Source organism: Nylanderia fulva, unplaced genomic scaffold (genome assembly GCF_048542155.1).
Source record: "Nylanderia fulva isolate GAGA-0341 unplaced genomic scaffold, ASM4854215v1 Scaffold15, whole genome shotgun sequence".
NCBI classification, from domain to species: Eukaryota; Metazoa; Arthropoda; class Insecta; order Hymenoptera; family Formicidae; genus Nylanderia; species Nylanderia fulva.
The window spans coordinates 4,705,389-4,721,228 of NW_028189730.1; the positions used below are offsets into that span (position 1 = coordinate 4,705,389).

A 15,840-nucleotide genomic window follows, 5' to 3' on the forward strand; every position below is an offset into this window, starting at 1 on the left:
TTCTCGTAGACATTTCTCTCCTCTGACAAAAAATTTAAGAAGCGTGCTCTACACAACTCCATTTTCACCGGCAAACCTTCTTTTCATAGTAAAAATGTCTCAATAAAACTTGTCACTCCGCGTTCCCTAGAATTTACTGTTCCCAAGTTTCGCGGAAAAATTGTCCATTTAGATGTCCAATATATATATATATATATATATATTTGACATCTAAATGGACAATTTTTCCGCGAAACTTTTTCGCGTATTCAGCTCCCTCTCTCTTGTACTTCGAGAAACCAATTTCTGAATCCATTAAGGATATTGTGTTACTGAAATGCTGAGATGTTTCTCGCGTCGCATGATAAGTGTCGTTAAAAAAAAAAATATATATATATATATATATATATATATGTAATATATATATATATGTAATATATATATATATATTTTTTTTAATGACACATCACACGACGCGAAAAACATCTCAGCATTTCAGTAACACAATATCCTTAATGAATTCAGAAATTGGTTTCTCGAAGTACAAGACAGAGGGAGCTGAATACGCGTTGGTTAAAAATCGGCGACTTTCGAAAGGGCAAGTGTAACGACGCCGTTCTCTTATTTATTGATAAGACGTTGCATTTCGCGCATGAGTGCAAACCCCGTGCATCCCTAATAATACAAGAAGGGATGACAACGAAGGACGAACAGGTGTCCCGATGTGGGCAGGCCGTGAGCGGCGACGCATGCTCGGCGTCGCGTCCTCCTCGTCGGGAGGGGGGAGGGAGGGAGGGTTGAGAAGAAGGGCGAAGGGAGGGGAGGGGAGGGGGGTAACCGGCTGAGGGGGGGGGGAGGGGTGGTCGACGAGCGAGAGATAAGAGCTAGTGGGCCAGTAGTCCGCGGCGAAGCAACCCTCGTGGATCGCGTAGCTTCGCGCTTCCGCAACCGAGTCCGCGAACTGTCACTCACCCTCTCCTCCCCCTTTCCTCCCCTCCCCCCGGTCTTTCCTGGTGGCGGGAAAGAGAAGATAAAAAAAAAAAAAAAAAAAAAAAAAAAATTTCGCGCGCGAAATATTAATACTCCCTTCGCGGGTGTATGTGTTTCCGCCGCGATGGGGAAGAGTAGTTTGCCGAGCGATGTGCGTGTTTAACGAAGTATTCGATAAATTACCGGCTCCACTCCTTTCTCGAGTTTCCGCTCAACTTCCGCTTTGCTCAATTTGAATTCCTGGAACCGCGGAGACTCCGCAAGTCTCCCGTTCTCCATTTCCCTTTCTTCCCTTTTCGCCCGTTCTCCCGGCTTCGAGTTCCGAATTCTTGAACTTCCTCCCGCCGAATTCATCCCTCTTGTCGATTTATTAAATAATGTCCTTGGAGTTTTAACGCGTTTTCCGAGTGTGAAAGATTCTTCACCGGAGAGTTCTGATTTTCTCATTAAACTCGCTCACGCGAATTGGATTATTAAAATTATGAAAATTATGGGATTTCAAAACTGTGGACTCTATATTCAGTATTTCTTGAAGATAATTGCATTTTTTGAATAATCCTCTGCACAAGTTATTTCATTCTTTTATTTTTAAATTATTTTATTTCAAACTGCTTTATTTCTCTCTCTCTTTTGAATTTCTAAAACCATTATATGAAAGCTCCGACATTTAAGCTCTGAATTCTTGCTTTTAATTCATGTTTGCTAATAAATTTAATTCGTGCTTATGAATTCTTGAAAAAATTATCTAAAATGTTTGCCCTTTCGAAAATTTATTTTCAAATTAGTTATCATTTTATTTTGCTTTGTCGGTGTATTTGGTTATTTCAAATTTTGACAGTTTTAAAAAGACATTAAAATTGATTTATTTTGTATTCACAGGTAGAAAATTTCTCGAATCTTTTGTATTTGATTTCCCATAAAACTCTCGTTAACAACTCCAATTCTCGAGATCGTGTTGAGAAACTTGACGATTTTTCGCGCAATTCTTTACATCTTTTTAGACCATTTTAAAACTTTTCCTCCCTTCAGTATTTTACCTTCGGCGCTCCGCGTTCAAAGAAACTTCCGTCGTAAATCGGGATTCAAGACACATGAAATATCTCGAAATCCGAAGATTTTCCGAGAAGATTTTATCGCTGCCAATTGAATTCGCGCCGCGGATTACTTAATTGCGACAAAAGTCTGCAGTTACGATGATATTCGCGTGCGAACCGCTCTCATCTCGTGTAACCTGTTGAGCGTGTAATCCTCACTTTCCATCGATATATCACCCGATATGCACCCCAGATCAGTCGCAATCAATGCAATTGAATTCGCTATCGATACCTCACGCAAGACCCAAAGAGCGCGCGAATGGCCTCTTCCGTTTTTAGGAGGAAATCATCTTCTTCCAGGAAATATGTCTCGGCGAATTTTTTCTATAAAGGAATTTAATCGACGTTGAAGAAATAAAAAAAAAATCGTACATTCATGATCCGAAAGCTCGGTAAATTTTTTTGGGGATCTTGCAAAATATTTTATTCTAGCAAGGCGTAACTTTTCGTCAATATATATATATGGGTACCAATTATAAATTTTTTGAAATTTAAAACTCGGATATTTAGGTATCTACTCATTGACAGATAAGTAAAATAATAAAAATTCGATATCAAATTAAAAAATCTCTCAATTTGAGAAGAGAGCATCGAAATGACATTCAGTTGAACGCAAAAGACGCGCGAATACTTGATGATAAAACCAAATTGGATTTGGAGTGATTTAAAAGCACTCTCTCTTGAAACATTTCGTCGACAGAAGGAGAGTTCTTTAATCGAAAAATCTCTGACAATGAGTCTCATCTCAAACGTTTATAGCCGGCATTTTTTAGATCCTCCGGAACTTTGTCTCTTTATTAAATCCTTGGACCACCTGCCATCCAAATTCTTAAGGTCCTCGAAATTTTAATTTATTCTCGACTTTGCAAACTCCTCGACAAATTGAATTCTTCAATTCTTATTTCCTAAATTCCCGGCGTTTTCGAAATTCCAGGAACTCTCGATATTCCGCGTCGCTTCCACTTTCGTTCCTTGAAGTTTCCCGTTTCCCCGAAATATATTTCACCCGAGAAATATATCATTTCGGTCAGCTTTGATCCTCCCACTCTCTTTCTGTCTCTCTCACTCCGTTGCATGACGTCTCTTAATTAGGTTACTTAATTACACAGCTCGCGTATCCCTTGTAAATCCTGGATCCTTCCATAAATCTTGAAAACCCTCCAATATATTTCTCTAACAATTAATTTCCTCAAATATATATATATATAAAATACCATCATACATTATTCAATGGATCCCTTCGACGCTGCTGAAAGTGCACTTTCAGATGCTGCAGCCTCGCGTGCCGTGAGTTCTTGTTGTGAGTGCAGTTTTGACTAAGCGATGACGAGGTCAACCACCACCGAGGGAGTCGTCCTGGCGGATACCTACGATTCGCTGGTCCTCTGGGACTTCGTCTTCGCGAACTCGAGCAACATCAGCGAGTTCGAGCCGGAAACGACGACGAACACGACTGATCCCGCCGCGGGCCGGGAAAGTAACGAGGATGGACTCAACAATTGGTGGGCGATGCTGGCCCTGGTTCTGGTGCTTGGCACGGCGGCGGGAAACATTCTGGTGTGCCTGGCGATCGCCTGGGAGCGACGCCTGCAGAACGTAACTAATTACTTCCTGATGAGTCTGGCCATCACGGATCTCATGGTCGCGGTTCTGGTGATGCCGCTGGGCATCCTCACCCTCGTTCGAGGTGAGTTTGCGAGTTCTTGAATTAAAGGACCGAGAATTCTCGCGAGATCATCTCCGGGGATTGAGATTGTCTTCTCCGAAAACCCTAATAGCACAACATATCCGAAAGATATTCAGAGGATATCCAGAAGACGTTCGAACATCCGCAGGATGTTCTCTGAACGTCTTTAGGATATGTGTGCTGTTCAAGAATATTAAGATAAATATGCTGTTCGACGAGAAATGACTTTTTTCGAACACATGAGAACCCTAATAGTACAACATATCCGAAAGATATTCAGAGGATATCCAGAAGACGTCCGAACATCCGCAGGATGTTCTCTGAACGTCTTCAGGATATGTGTGCTGTTAAAGAATATTAAGATAAATACGCTGTTCGACGAGAAATGACTTGTTTCGAACACATGAGAACCCTAATAGTACAACATATCCGAAAGATATTCAGAGGATATCCAGAAGACGTTCGAACATCCGCAGGATGTTCTCTGAACGTCTTCAGGATATGTGTGCTGTTAAAGAATATTAAAATAAATACGCTGTTCGACGAGAAATGATTTTTTTCGAACACATGAGAACCCTAATAGTACAACATATCCGAAAGATATTCAGAGAATATCCAGAAGACGTTCGAACATCCGCAGGATGTTCTCTGAACGTCTTCAGGATATGTGTGCTGTTAAAGAATATTAAGATAAATACGCTGTTCGACGAGAAATGACTTTTTTCGAACACATGAGAATCCTAATAGTACAACATATCCGAAAGATATTCAGAGGATATCCAGAAAACATTCAAACATCCGCAGGATGTTCTCTGAACGTCTTCAGGATATGTGTGTTGTTAAAGAATATTAAGATAAATACGCTGTTCGACGAGAAATGACTTTTTTCGAACACATGAGAACCCTAATAGTACAACATATCCGAAAGATATTCAGAGGATATCCAGAGGACATTCAAACATTCTCAGGATGTTCTCTGAACGTCTTTGAGATATTGTGCTGTTAAAGAATATTGAGATAAAAACGCTGTTCGATAAAAATTGACTTTTTCAAACATGTTAAGAAAACCCTAGTAGCACAATATATCCAAAAGATATTCAGAGAATTTCCAGAGGATATTTGAACAGAATGTTCTCTGAACGTCTTCGAGATATTGTGCTGTTAAAGAATATTGAGATAAAAACGCTGTTCGATAAAAATTGACTTTTTCAAACATGTTATGAAAACCCTAGTAGCACAATATATCCAAAAGATATTCAGAGAATTTCCAGAGGATATTTGAACAGAATGTTCTCTGAACGTCTTCGAGATATTGTGCTGTTAAAGAATATTGAGATAAAAACGCTGTTCGACAAAAATGACTTTTTTCGAACACGTTATGAAAACCCTAAAAGCACAACATATTCGAAAAATATTCAGAGGATATCTAGAAGACATCCTCAGGATGTTCTCTGAACGTCTTCGGGATATGTGTGTTGTTAGGGAATATTGAGATAAAAACGCTGTTCGACAAAAAATAACTTTTCGAACACCGGGATGAGATTAATTGTTTTTTTTTTAGTTTTTTGGATGCTCTCTGAATACGAATCTGGTTTTCAAATTGCTTTGTAATGTTACAACTTTGAGAAATTTTTTTATTAAAATCGCAAAAAGGATTAGTTTCAAGAATTTCGTTGTATATAAGTACAATATGTGATGTACTAGAGAAGTTTTATTGTAATCAAAATAAAGTATGTTGTTAGGACTTTTAACTCTCAAAAGGAATTTTTCGGTTATGGTTAATAAGATATCCATAGTTAAATGGGATGTATTGCGGAAGATAGCTGTGATTTAGCTCATTGACGATTTACTAAATAAATTTCAATTATGTTTATTTAATTTTAAAGGTTTTGTAGGTCAACTGAATACGCATCTAGTGTCAAAATTGTCGAATTAAAAACTGATGAACTTAATATGACGGATTTATATAAAACAAGTATTTCTTAAATTTTGACATTATTATTAATTATTATTAATATATATTATTAATATATAATTAATTACATATTATAAATATAATTTATTTATTTGGAAATCTCAATAATATATTTTATTTTGATTGCAATAAAACTTTCCTAGAACGTCACATATTGTGGCTATAATAAATCAAAGTTCGTGAAAAAAGTCTTAATTATCTAACTTTAATTAAAAGTTTCTTAAAATTGTGATGGAATAATTTGGAAACTAGATTTGTATTCAGCATCCAAAAAACTATAAAAAACGACTAATCTCTTCTAGTTAAATTTTTTGTTGAACAGTGTAATTATTCCTTCGATCAATGAACAGATTCCCAAAAGGACTTCAACCATAAAAAATGTGTCAAAACTGTTTTCCGTCTAAAATAAAATAATAAAAGGCTTTTATTTTCAAAATCTTTTAAAATATAATAGAAAAAAATTTTTAAAGCGCAATTACGGCTATAAAAAAATAGCATAGTTGGTACACATACATCGATAAATAGGTGAAAAATGCATTGACAGAAGGGTTAATTGTGTGTACAATATAAAATAATTCTGCGACACTTTTAATCTTGATATATGTATTTAATAATATATTACGAATATAAAATATATTATATTCACGTGTCACGCAAAACTGTGAACAAGAGAGTCGTTAAAAAAGTCCTAGCGTTTCGAATAAAGTGTCGCGTGCTTGTTTCCAGCAATTTAATGGACGACGAGGAGCGCGTAAGGGCGCCATTTATCACCGGTATTGCACGATATTTGGTGAATCTGGTGTGGGACCTGCAATTTTCCAACATCTCGAATAAAATGCGCGGTTTACAGAGAGAGAGAGAGAGAAAGAGAAAATCGTGGGAAACGAAAAACCCTGTCGAAAGTGGGAGGGATGCTATTTACAGACCCGTTACCATTTCTGGCAATTCGGAGAAGAGAGGCGTAGAATTATATTCGCGTAAGAACGCTATTTACCGAGTGCGTATTTTATTTAGAATCGAAAGGGCGAAAGATATGGATATATGCTTTCCCGCGTTTCGGAATAAAACACCGCTCTTCTATTTCGAGCGATTCAAGGGAGAAGGGTGAAAAAAAGGTGCTGTATTTATAGAAATACACGGTTACATCGATGTCCATGTATTTCCAGGACAAAGGGAAATTAAATATTTCCCGACGTTACAGATGTAAGTCATCCATTCAAGTGTCCAACATAAAAAAAATATATATATATATATATATATATTATATATTACATTTTTTATTATATTTTTTATATCATTTTATATATACATAATATATAATAAAATATAATAATTATAATAATAATAATAATAAAGAAAAATAGATGATAATAATAATAATAATAATAAAATATACAATAAGAATAATACTAAAATAAAATAATAATAAAATATAGATGTATATATATATATATATATATATATATATATAAATATATATAATAGTTAAAAAGAGAGATGATTGCAAACCTGCTGGCCATTTTTCGAGAGAAACAATAAAATGTATCGGGCTCGGGCTTGCATAAGGGCTCGCTATTTAACGCCGACACAAAATGCCGTGCCCATATTTACCGAATCCTGCAATAAAAAAAAAAAGGTTAAAGCATGCTTTTTCTCGTTTCTACAAACAGAAACCCCGTTGTTCGCTTATTTCAGGTAGCGGGACGATTTCCTGGAAAAAGCGAAATGTCATAAGGGATGGATGACCCACTTTATCACCGGTTTTATCATTACGAGATATTTGCCTGTCTACGTCTAATGAATCAACGGGAGAATCCTAGAGAAGGATCTATTCGCAGAGGCACGTCCGGTTCCGCGCGATTTGACATAATTCGTGTCTAAAGAGCCTACGAAAAGGGTTATATCGCTGACCTGTCCGACGCGAAAGGGGTTAAAAATTTGCTTCCCCGCCGAGTGAAACATTAGCTGTGAGAGAGTGAGAAAGAGAGAGAGAGAGAAGCACCCCGAGCTATTCGTAGACCAGCTGGCCGCTATTTCGGGGCTAATTTGAGAAAGAAGGGGATGGTGGGAATTGGCGTATAAGGGCGCATAAACCGCGCTATTTATCGCCGGGGCGTATTATCCGGACTCGCACATCGGTCTTCTCGCGTGATAGGTGGTTCTCTCGTGCCTTTACGAGTTGCTCCGGAGGGGCTCAAGGCTCTCCTTGTCGGCCGAAACGAGCGCGCTTATGCATAATGGATCACCCACGGTGATGCTTACTCGATACTCGCGCGTCGCAGCGCGACGCGACGCGACGCGACGCGACCGTGCAACTGACATCGCGGGAGATGCCACCGCCCCGGTGTGCAAACACACGGACAAAAACGGGGAGTATATATGCGCGAGGATATTAAGCGACGTCTCAGTTCTCTGCCGCAGATTGAATCGAAACCGAATAAAAAATCCTCGAGAAAAATCCTTAATAACTGCTCGAGACAGTCTGTCGGGGATTGTTTCTCAGTTCGCCTCTTTCTCAGCGTTATTAAATATTTTGACAAAAAATTTAATTCGGAAATTTTGTATTATATTTATATTATTCTTTGAAATTTTTTTTAATAATTATTTTGAAACGAAAATATTTTAAGGAGATGCTGACGTTGTTCTGTTTTACCGACTTTAAATTAGGTTAGGTTCACTTTTTATGGAATATACAGATTGAAAAATATTATATTTATATTATTCTTTGAAATTTTTTTTAATAATTATTTTGAAACGAAAATATTTTAAGGAGATGCTGACGTTGTTCTGTTTTACCGACTTTAAATTAGGTTAGGTTCACTTTTTATGGAATATACAGATTGAAAAATTTTTCACAATAAAAATACTGATGATGATAAATAGGGAGCGCTGTCCTGCAACTAATTTTTGTTGTTTTATGTTTCGACTTTGATTCCGCACGCAAATATATATATACATAATTAATTCAAGTATGAATCTTTTGAGACAGGCTTTTAATCTTATTTTTATTACTTTTGTATTATTCTTTCATGTCATCTCTATTGGGAGCGCCATATTTTGTGCACAAATAAACTGCAGAACTTTAGTATTAAATTAGTATTGTTATGAGCTGATGCAAGAGGCCGATAAAAAAAATCGTAATTTTTTAACTTTTATTTTTTTTTGTACAAAATTACAGCGCTCCCCGTTCATTATTATCAGTACTTAATTGTGGAGAAGGATTTTTCAATTTGTATAATCAATAAAAAGAAAATTTAAAGTCGGTAAAACAGACATGGTCAGCATCCCCTTAAGTCAGAAATAATAATCATCTAATTGAAGTAGTGTTCTTATTAATTTATCTTCTTTTTTTGTATAGGCGTGTTATTAAATAATTTATTTTGAAAATTTTGTATTACTTTTCCTTAATATATTAAATACATTTTTTAAACAATTATTTTTGAAAACGAGAATATTAAATGAATCTCAATTTTTGGCAGAGAATTGAGACCAAAAGAAACATCCTCCGAAAAATAACTGTTCAAAAATAATCTATTGAGGTAATGCTTTTATTACTTTTTTCTTATTTGCATATACCAGAAGCGTTTTATTAAATATTTTTAGTAAAAAATTTATTTTAGAAATATTTACTCTCTGTCTATTTATATAATTTTTAAAATACTTTTTCTTAATAATAATATTAAAGAGAATATGCGAGTTTTAGTTTTGATAGAGATAGAATCTCTGAGCCGAAAGAAAAAACTCGAGAAATTAATAACTATATTAAGACAATCTCTTAAAATAGTGCTCTCGTTAATTCATTAACTTTTTTTGCAAACACCAAGCGCGTCATTAAAAAATTTATTTTTCAAATTTTATATTCATATATAATCCTTTTATAATAATTTAAAATAATTTATCCATTTTTGTTCATAGAGAGAAAAGTGAACATATTTTAAGAGCTAATTAATGACCTTTCTGATAATTAATAATCTCTCATACGTCTGCGAATTATTATTTCACAGTTAATAATAATTAATTGCAATGTATTATTCATCAATCTCATCAATTTGTTATTAGAAGCACTATTTATTCTCGTCGCTGCCATCGACGCAACAATTAATTAATGAAAGAGTTCGCAAGAAACGAATCAAGTGTTTTTATTCGTTGGAAATACTTTATAAGACATTTTCGTCAGAATCTGATCGCGAGAGGAGAGAAAACATTTTCATGTCTCTCATTATTCCAAATTTACTCCGAATTAACATCCTTATTCGTGAATCGCAATTGCACCGCAGGACATCGCGTGGTTGCGTTAAACGATGGCTTAATTTAGTCGAGATGGGGCCAAATATAGATTCAGCTTTCTCACAAAAGACGAAGATTCGTGCAAGGTAGAGTCCGAGGGCGGGAAATAAACAGGGAAACAAGGGATCGATTGCACAGAAATAACCTACACTCGCCCATGGGATTTGCCGCTTTAATTTCTCCCCGGGGAGAAAAGGATTCGTGTCCTGCGCCGGTCAATCATGACCGCTATTTTCAAGGATAGTCAAGGTGTCCTCCGTACAAGGTGTGTTTTCGTATCGGCTCGTTTTGCGAAAGAAATGCTGCGGTATTTTTTTTTTTTTATTTTCAGCAAATTTCTCAAGAAGCAAATGTTTTTTTTCCTTTTTCAAGTTTTACACTTAAACAATGTTTTTATTTATAACTTTAATGAATAAAATAAAATTTCTAATTTTTTAATTAATAAATAATTTTAATTACCTAATTAATTTAATTTAATTAATTAAAGTAATTTTTAAAAACACATCTGAAATAGTTTGTAATTTATTAATTTTTTAATATATTTAATAATTTTTTAAATAATTATTTTTAAAACCGAGAATATTAAATGAATCTCAATTTTTGGCAGAGATAGAATTGAGACCATAAAAGAAACATTCTCCAAAAAATAATTATTATTTTTAAAATAAAAATTATTCACTTATTATTAAAAAATTACGGTGCAAAAAACGATTCTAAGAGAGTGAACAAAAATTACTTGCCTTTTTCATATTATTCGTCTTTTATCGCTTCTTTAATGCACAAGCATCATATTCGAACGCATTCGTGATTAATTAGAACGAGTCATCAGCTGATCATGACACTTAAAAATATCACTCCTGACGTTAATTGAAAGCAACGCGCGCTTTATGTTATATTCCGAAAAAAATGCAATTTACAATATGAGATCGGTATAACGACTGTACTTGTTAATTAAACGCATTGCACAATCATGCTTAATTTATTTTGCATTTAATGGCTAATTGAAGACGCGATAATCGAGAAAGTTAATTGAGTGCACGGTTTTAATAGCCAATCAAAATAAGAAATGATCGCGTATGATAAGTACTTTCAGTCATTCATGTTGCGCTTATATTAGAAGAGATTATATGCATGCGATAATACTCTATATTTTCGTTGAATCCTTCGTTTGACCGCACTATTCCTTTGTTTACATTCGCGTTCTGTTATTGCACACGATAATATACAGTCCAAACAGCAGATAACTGACCAGAGAATCAAAAATTCTGATTTTGATGAAACTTTATACACACGTAAAGAAGATGAATTGATAAATTTAAAAATTTGATCCAAGAATGATTCGAAATCTTTTTCGCTTTTCTCGAAAAACATTCGAGCTGTCAAAAATAATTTTACATAAAAGTTTTATGATTAAAGCGCTTTTATTTAGCCATAATTAATAATATTCTGAAAAATTTTTTTTTTTAATTCAATCTTTGAAAAAAATCATTTTTTTTAAACTTTATTAATGTATTTAAATTGAAATATTCTTACCATGAAATTTTTGTATAAAACATTTTTTAACATCTCAATTATATTTCCATAAAAAATCTTATAAGGAGTGATTTCATCCCTTAAAATCATTTTTCGGCCACAGTTAAAAATTTCTAAATTTTCATCTATATTTATCTCCTCTACGTGTTTCTAAAGTTACATCATAAAAACCATCTCCATTTAACTACATTAATACAATTTAAAAAAATTTTTATTTTTTATTGCGTATTTTACATGTGATAAAAAAATCCGTTGCGTTATATAATACTATAAAAAATAAAGGTGCTTTTATTTTAAATGTATTTATAATTCTTTGATGAACACAATGTTGTGTAATAATTTTAGCGGAAACTAAAACATTTTAAATTTAGTATTCTATGTATTATAGTTTCATTAAAAATTAAAATTTTAGAAGAGGATAAACTCGAAGCAATCTTTTACGAAAATCGAAGAAGATCTTGTAACTCGCGTATTAAGCGATATAAGGCACGATAAATTGAGATAACTTTTAGCATGAAAATTTAAAGACAGTGAAAAATATCGCGACGAGCCAAGGATTCATTAGCGAGGAAATAGATTTCGGAATGGCGGTTCTTAAATGAGAAGAGAGAGAGAGAGAGAGGTTTTACTCGGATCAAATGGAATATTCATCAGACATAATAATTTGCCGGGAAAGTTTTGGGGAAGATCAGCCAATTAAGCGTGGCTAACGCGATCATTTCAAGAGATGCTGTATCATTCGATCCCAAAATGGGGACGCAAAACGGAGCACAGAAGATTCCGTGAAATCACGACATTATATTATAGTATTATTATATTAATTACACTATATTTGGAAGATTTATAGATATAATATTTCTTTAAGGGGTTCGAGAATTTCTGATAATTAAATATCTAATAAAAAATATCTGATAAATATAAAATAAAAATAAAAATATAATAAAATATCTAATAAAAAATGTCTAATTAATTAAATATCGAATAAATAATAAAAATATCTAATAAATTAAATATATATAAAAATATAAATATAAATATAAATTAGACTTTCCAAAATGGAGGCATTTAATTAATTATCTCATTACTGTGATTACGTATATAATTGGATGTTACGTGGCATAGATACAAATAACTCAAGGAGCATAAAATTTTAATCCATTATTTAATTATTTAGGTATATAAATAAGGAATTTAATAAAAAGAATTCTCTCCCTCCAAAATTCACGTCCTTTACGGAGAACGTAATAAATCGAATTTAATCGCCAAAAATTAATAACTAAGGATTCGAATTAATTCCACAAAATATCTCCCAGGAAAGAAACTCGAGGCGGAAGAACGATTTTCCTCGGTTTCCAAACACGTGTGTTTGTGTTTGTGTATTCTAGTTAAACTGGTCCTGGAGATCGGACACGCCCTTAATTGTAAGTGTCCTGTTGGCATGACACGTCCGTCACTCCCGAAGTTCAATCGACGTGCTGGACTAACTAACGGGACAGGACAGGAGCCCGAACGTGTCCTTAACTTTATTATGCACGCAGGAGGAACACGTCGATGCGCGACTATCAATATCGATAATAGCGACAATATCGATAATAGAGAAAGGGACCACTTTCTCTCTCTCTCTCTCACCGTCGGGAAAAGAGATGGGCGCGCGCTTTAATTAACTACTTATGTCGGCGAGTTAATCGAGAATAAACACACTATCGATTTTCGAATCTCTCGACTTTTTGCCAATAAACTTGCGTTAAAGCCCGACATTATGCGATAATTCGCATAATTAATTACATGTAATACCTATAATTAATGTAATAACATGTATCGATCCGCTCGCGATTAATTGAAAGCTTCTCATCCTCTCAAGCTTCTCTCTCTCTCTCTCTCTCTCTCTCTCTCTCTCTCTCTCTGTCTCTCTTTTTTATTTTTCTCTCTATTAATGTCGTATTTGCATTCTTCTTTCAACAAAAACATGTTACACGCGCATCATTATAATATTACAGCGAAAATAAATAATGATACAATTATACGTAACATGACGACTGTCATAACATTCTCATTAATTCTTAATGATTATGACATTCATAAAAATTTATAATAAAATGGAAAGACGAATATAAATTTAAATGGACGAGCTAATAAGAGCCAGACGCAGAAATTACAACAAACAACTTGTTTTAAAATTCTTTTTTTTATTTAATTTAAAATTACAAAATTGTAGACATTTTTATGTAATTTCAAATTAAACAAAGAATTTTTTATTTTAAATTGAATGGAAAAACTAGTTTGTTGCACCCCTCATTTCTGCGCCTGGCTCTTATTTGCTTCTTTTGTACTTAAATTTATAATGATAAATATTTATATTTACAATATATATATATAACATTAATTTTTATAATATTTGATTTTATAAGAGACAATAAACCCGAATAAATTGATATAATGAAGAAAAAGTGGTATTCAATAAATGTGTCTGACTATCGCGACACTTTACTACTTCATGCGTGTCAGATCAGGTAGCAGTCTTACTACTCGAGATGTAATTGAATTTAAACAATTTAAGAAATTTTTATGTAATTTTAAATTAAAAAAAGAATTAATAATTTTAGGTTAAATAAAAAAATTACACTTTAAATTTATATAAATAAAAAAATTTTAAAACAAGTTTGTTGCGCCTGGCTCTTATTAGCTTCTTTCGTACTTGAATTTATAATTATAAATATATATATATATATATATAACATTAATTTTTATAATATTTTATTTTATGAGAGACAATAAACCCGAATAAATTGATATAATGAAGAAAAAGTGATATTCAATAAATGTGTCTGACTATCGCGACACTTTACTACTTCATGCGTGTCAGATCAAATAGCAGTTTTACTACTCGAAGATGTACGCAGCGTCTGAATATAGAGCAGCTGTTGACTACCCATACAACATCTGACCATAATCATTTTTTATTATATTCTCCTCTTTTTACTCTTCTCTACTATACTATTACTTTCAAAAAATATATTTTTTTTATAAATATATTGTATATAATTTAAAATTCTGGGATGTGCAGAACATTTCAAAGTTTCTTGAAACTTTTAAGATGGAAATTACAAATAAAAAAGATTTTAATCAGAATTGTTAAGGTTCAAAAAAATTAATGTAAATCTCAATTCTGATATATTTTTATTTCCGATGTCTCTCTTCGCTTTCAGAATAATATTTTTAGATTTTAAGGACAATTTTTCTCAAGACTTTCTTGTGCTTTTTGAAATTTCGACAATTTATCCGAATTTAAGGCTCTACATATTTTATTGCCCCATATTTATATATAAATATATGCATTAAAATTAAATAATTAAATATATACATATATATTTAAAAAATTTTTTAAGGTATATAATTTTAGTGTGCACATATGTATACGCATGTGTGTAAAGTGTTGAATTCGTGTGCAAACGGTGATTTGACGAAAGTTGATCAACGCATCGCGTCATCGAGATATCGTCAGACGGTCGACGTCGATAATGGGCAGTTTAATTAGGGAGCGGTTCTTGCGGACAGCCTACGGCGACAATCCTACATACCATTGTCCTGTTGGATATACACGACTGTCACTATGTAGCCCCGATTGTCCACCGAGTATTTGCAAATAGGAAATTAAAAAGATTGTCATTAATTAATTAATATTTCTGAGCGCGCGAACACAATCAAAGAATTTCTTTCTCCATATATAAAATGCTAATTTTATTTTATGTCATGTTAAACATTTCTGACTGAAAAATTAAATTCAAAATAAAATCATTAATAATATACAATAATTAATTGTTAATATTAAAATGTAAAATTAAATATTACTTAAAAATTTTGAGTGAGTTTTTCCCTATATTTTTTAATCCAATCTAAATGCTCTTATTGTGTTTAGAAGAAATAGATGCTTTAATTTTTATAGAATGTTTTATAGAATTTTTAGAGAAACCAAATAATTTATTAAAATTCAATGTTTAACGATGAAAAATTGCAAATTTCCTCAAATATGTAAAAACCGAAAGATATAAAAAGAGTGATATAAAAAAGTAGAGAATATTTCTCCACAATACAATAAACAGAGACGGGATCTTTTTAACAAACCACGTGGAGGATATAAATCTCACTGACCGTAAATCTGATCATATTAAACTAGAAACGTAATTCTAAATACCGCAATCAAATACATAAATATGAGGCAATAAAACGTATAAACGTTGCCTTAAGCTTGGATAAATTGTCCAAACTCCAGAAGAGCGTAAAATGTCCCGGAGAAA

General features: G+C 33.2%; 1 protein-coding gene across 3 annotated transcripts in view; it reads left to right on the forward strand.

Annotated features, from left to right (window-relative positions):
• The first annotated feature begins 891 nt into the window (after positions 1-891).
• Positions 892-15,840, forward strand: part of 5-HT2B (5-hydroxytryptamine receptor 2B) — a 78,019-nt gene continuing 63,070 nt past the window's right edge. Inside the window, exons 1-2 of one of the 3 annotated variants that reach the window (XM_085480558.1) lie at positions 892-1,120; positions 3,320-3,750. In XM_085480558.1, coding sequence (XP_085336684.1) covers positions 3,387-3,750 — 364 coding nt within the window. In that variant the 5' untranslated portion in view covers positions 892-1,120; positions 3,320-3,386. Of the gene's footprint in view, positions 3,751-15,840 lie in introns of all 3 variants that reach the window. The other 2 variants (XM_085480557.1, XM_085480559.1) reach the window with 2 other exon arrangements.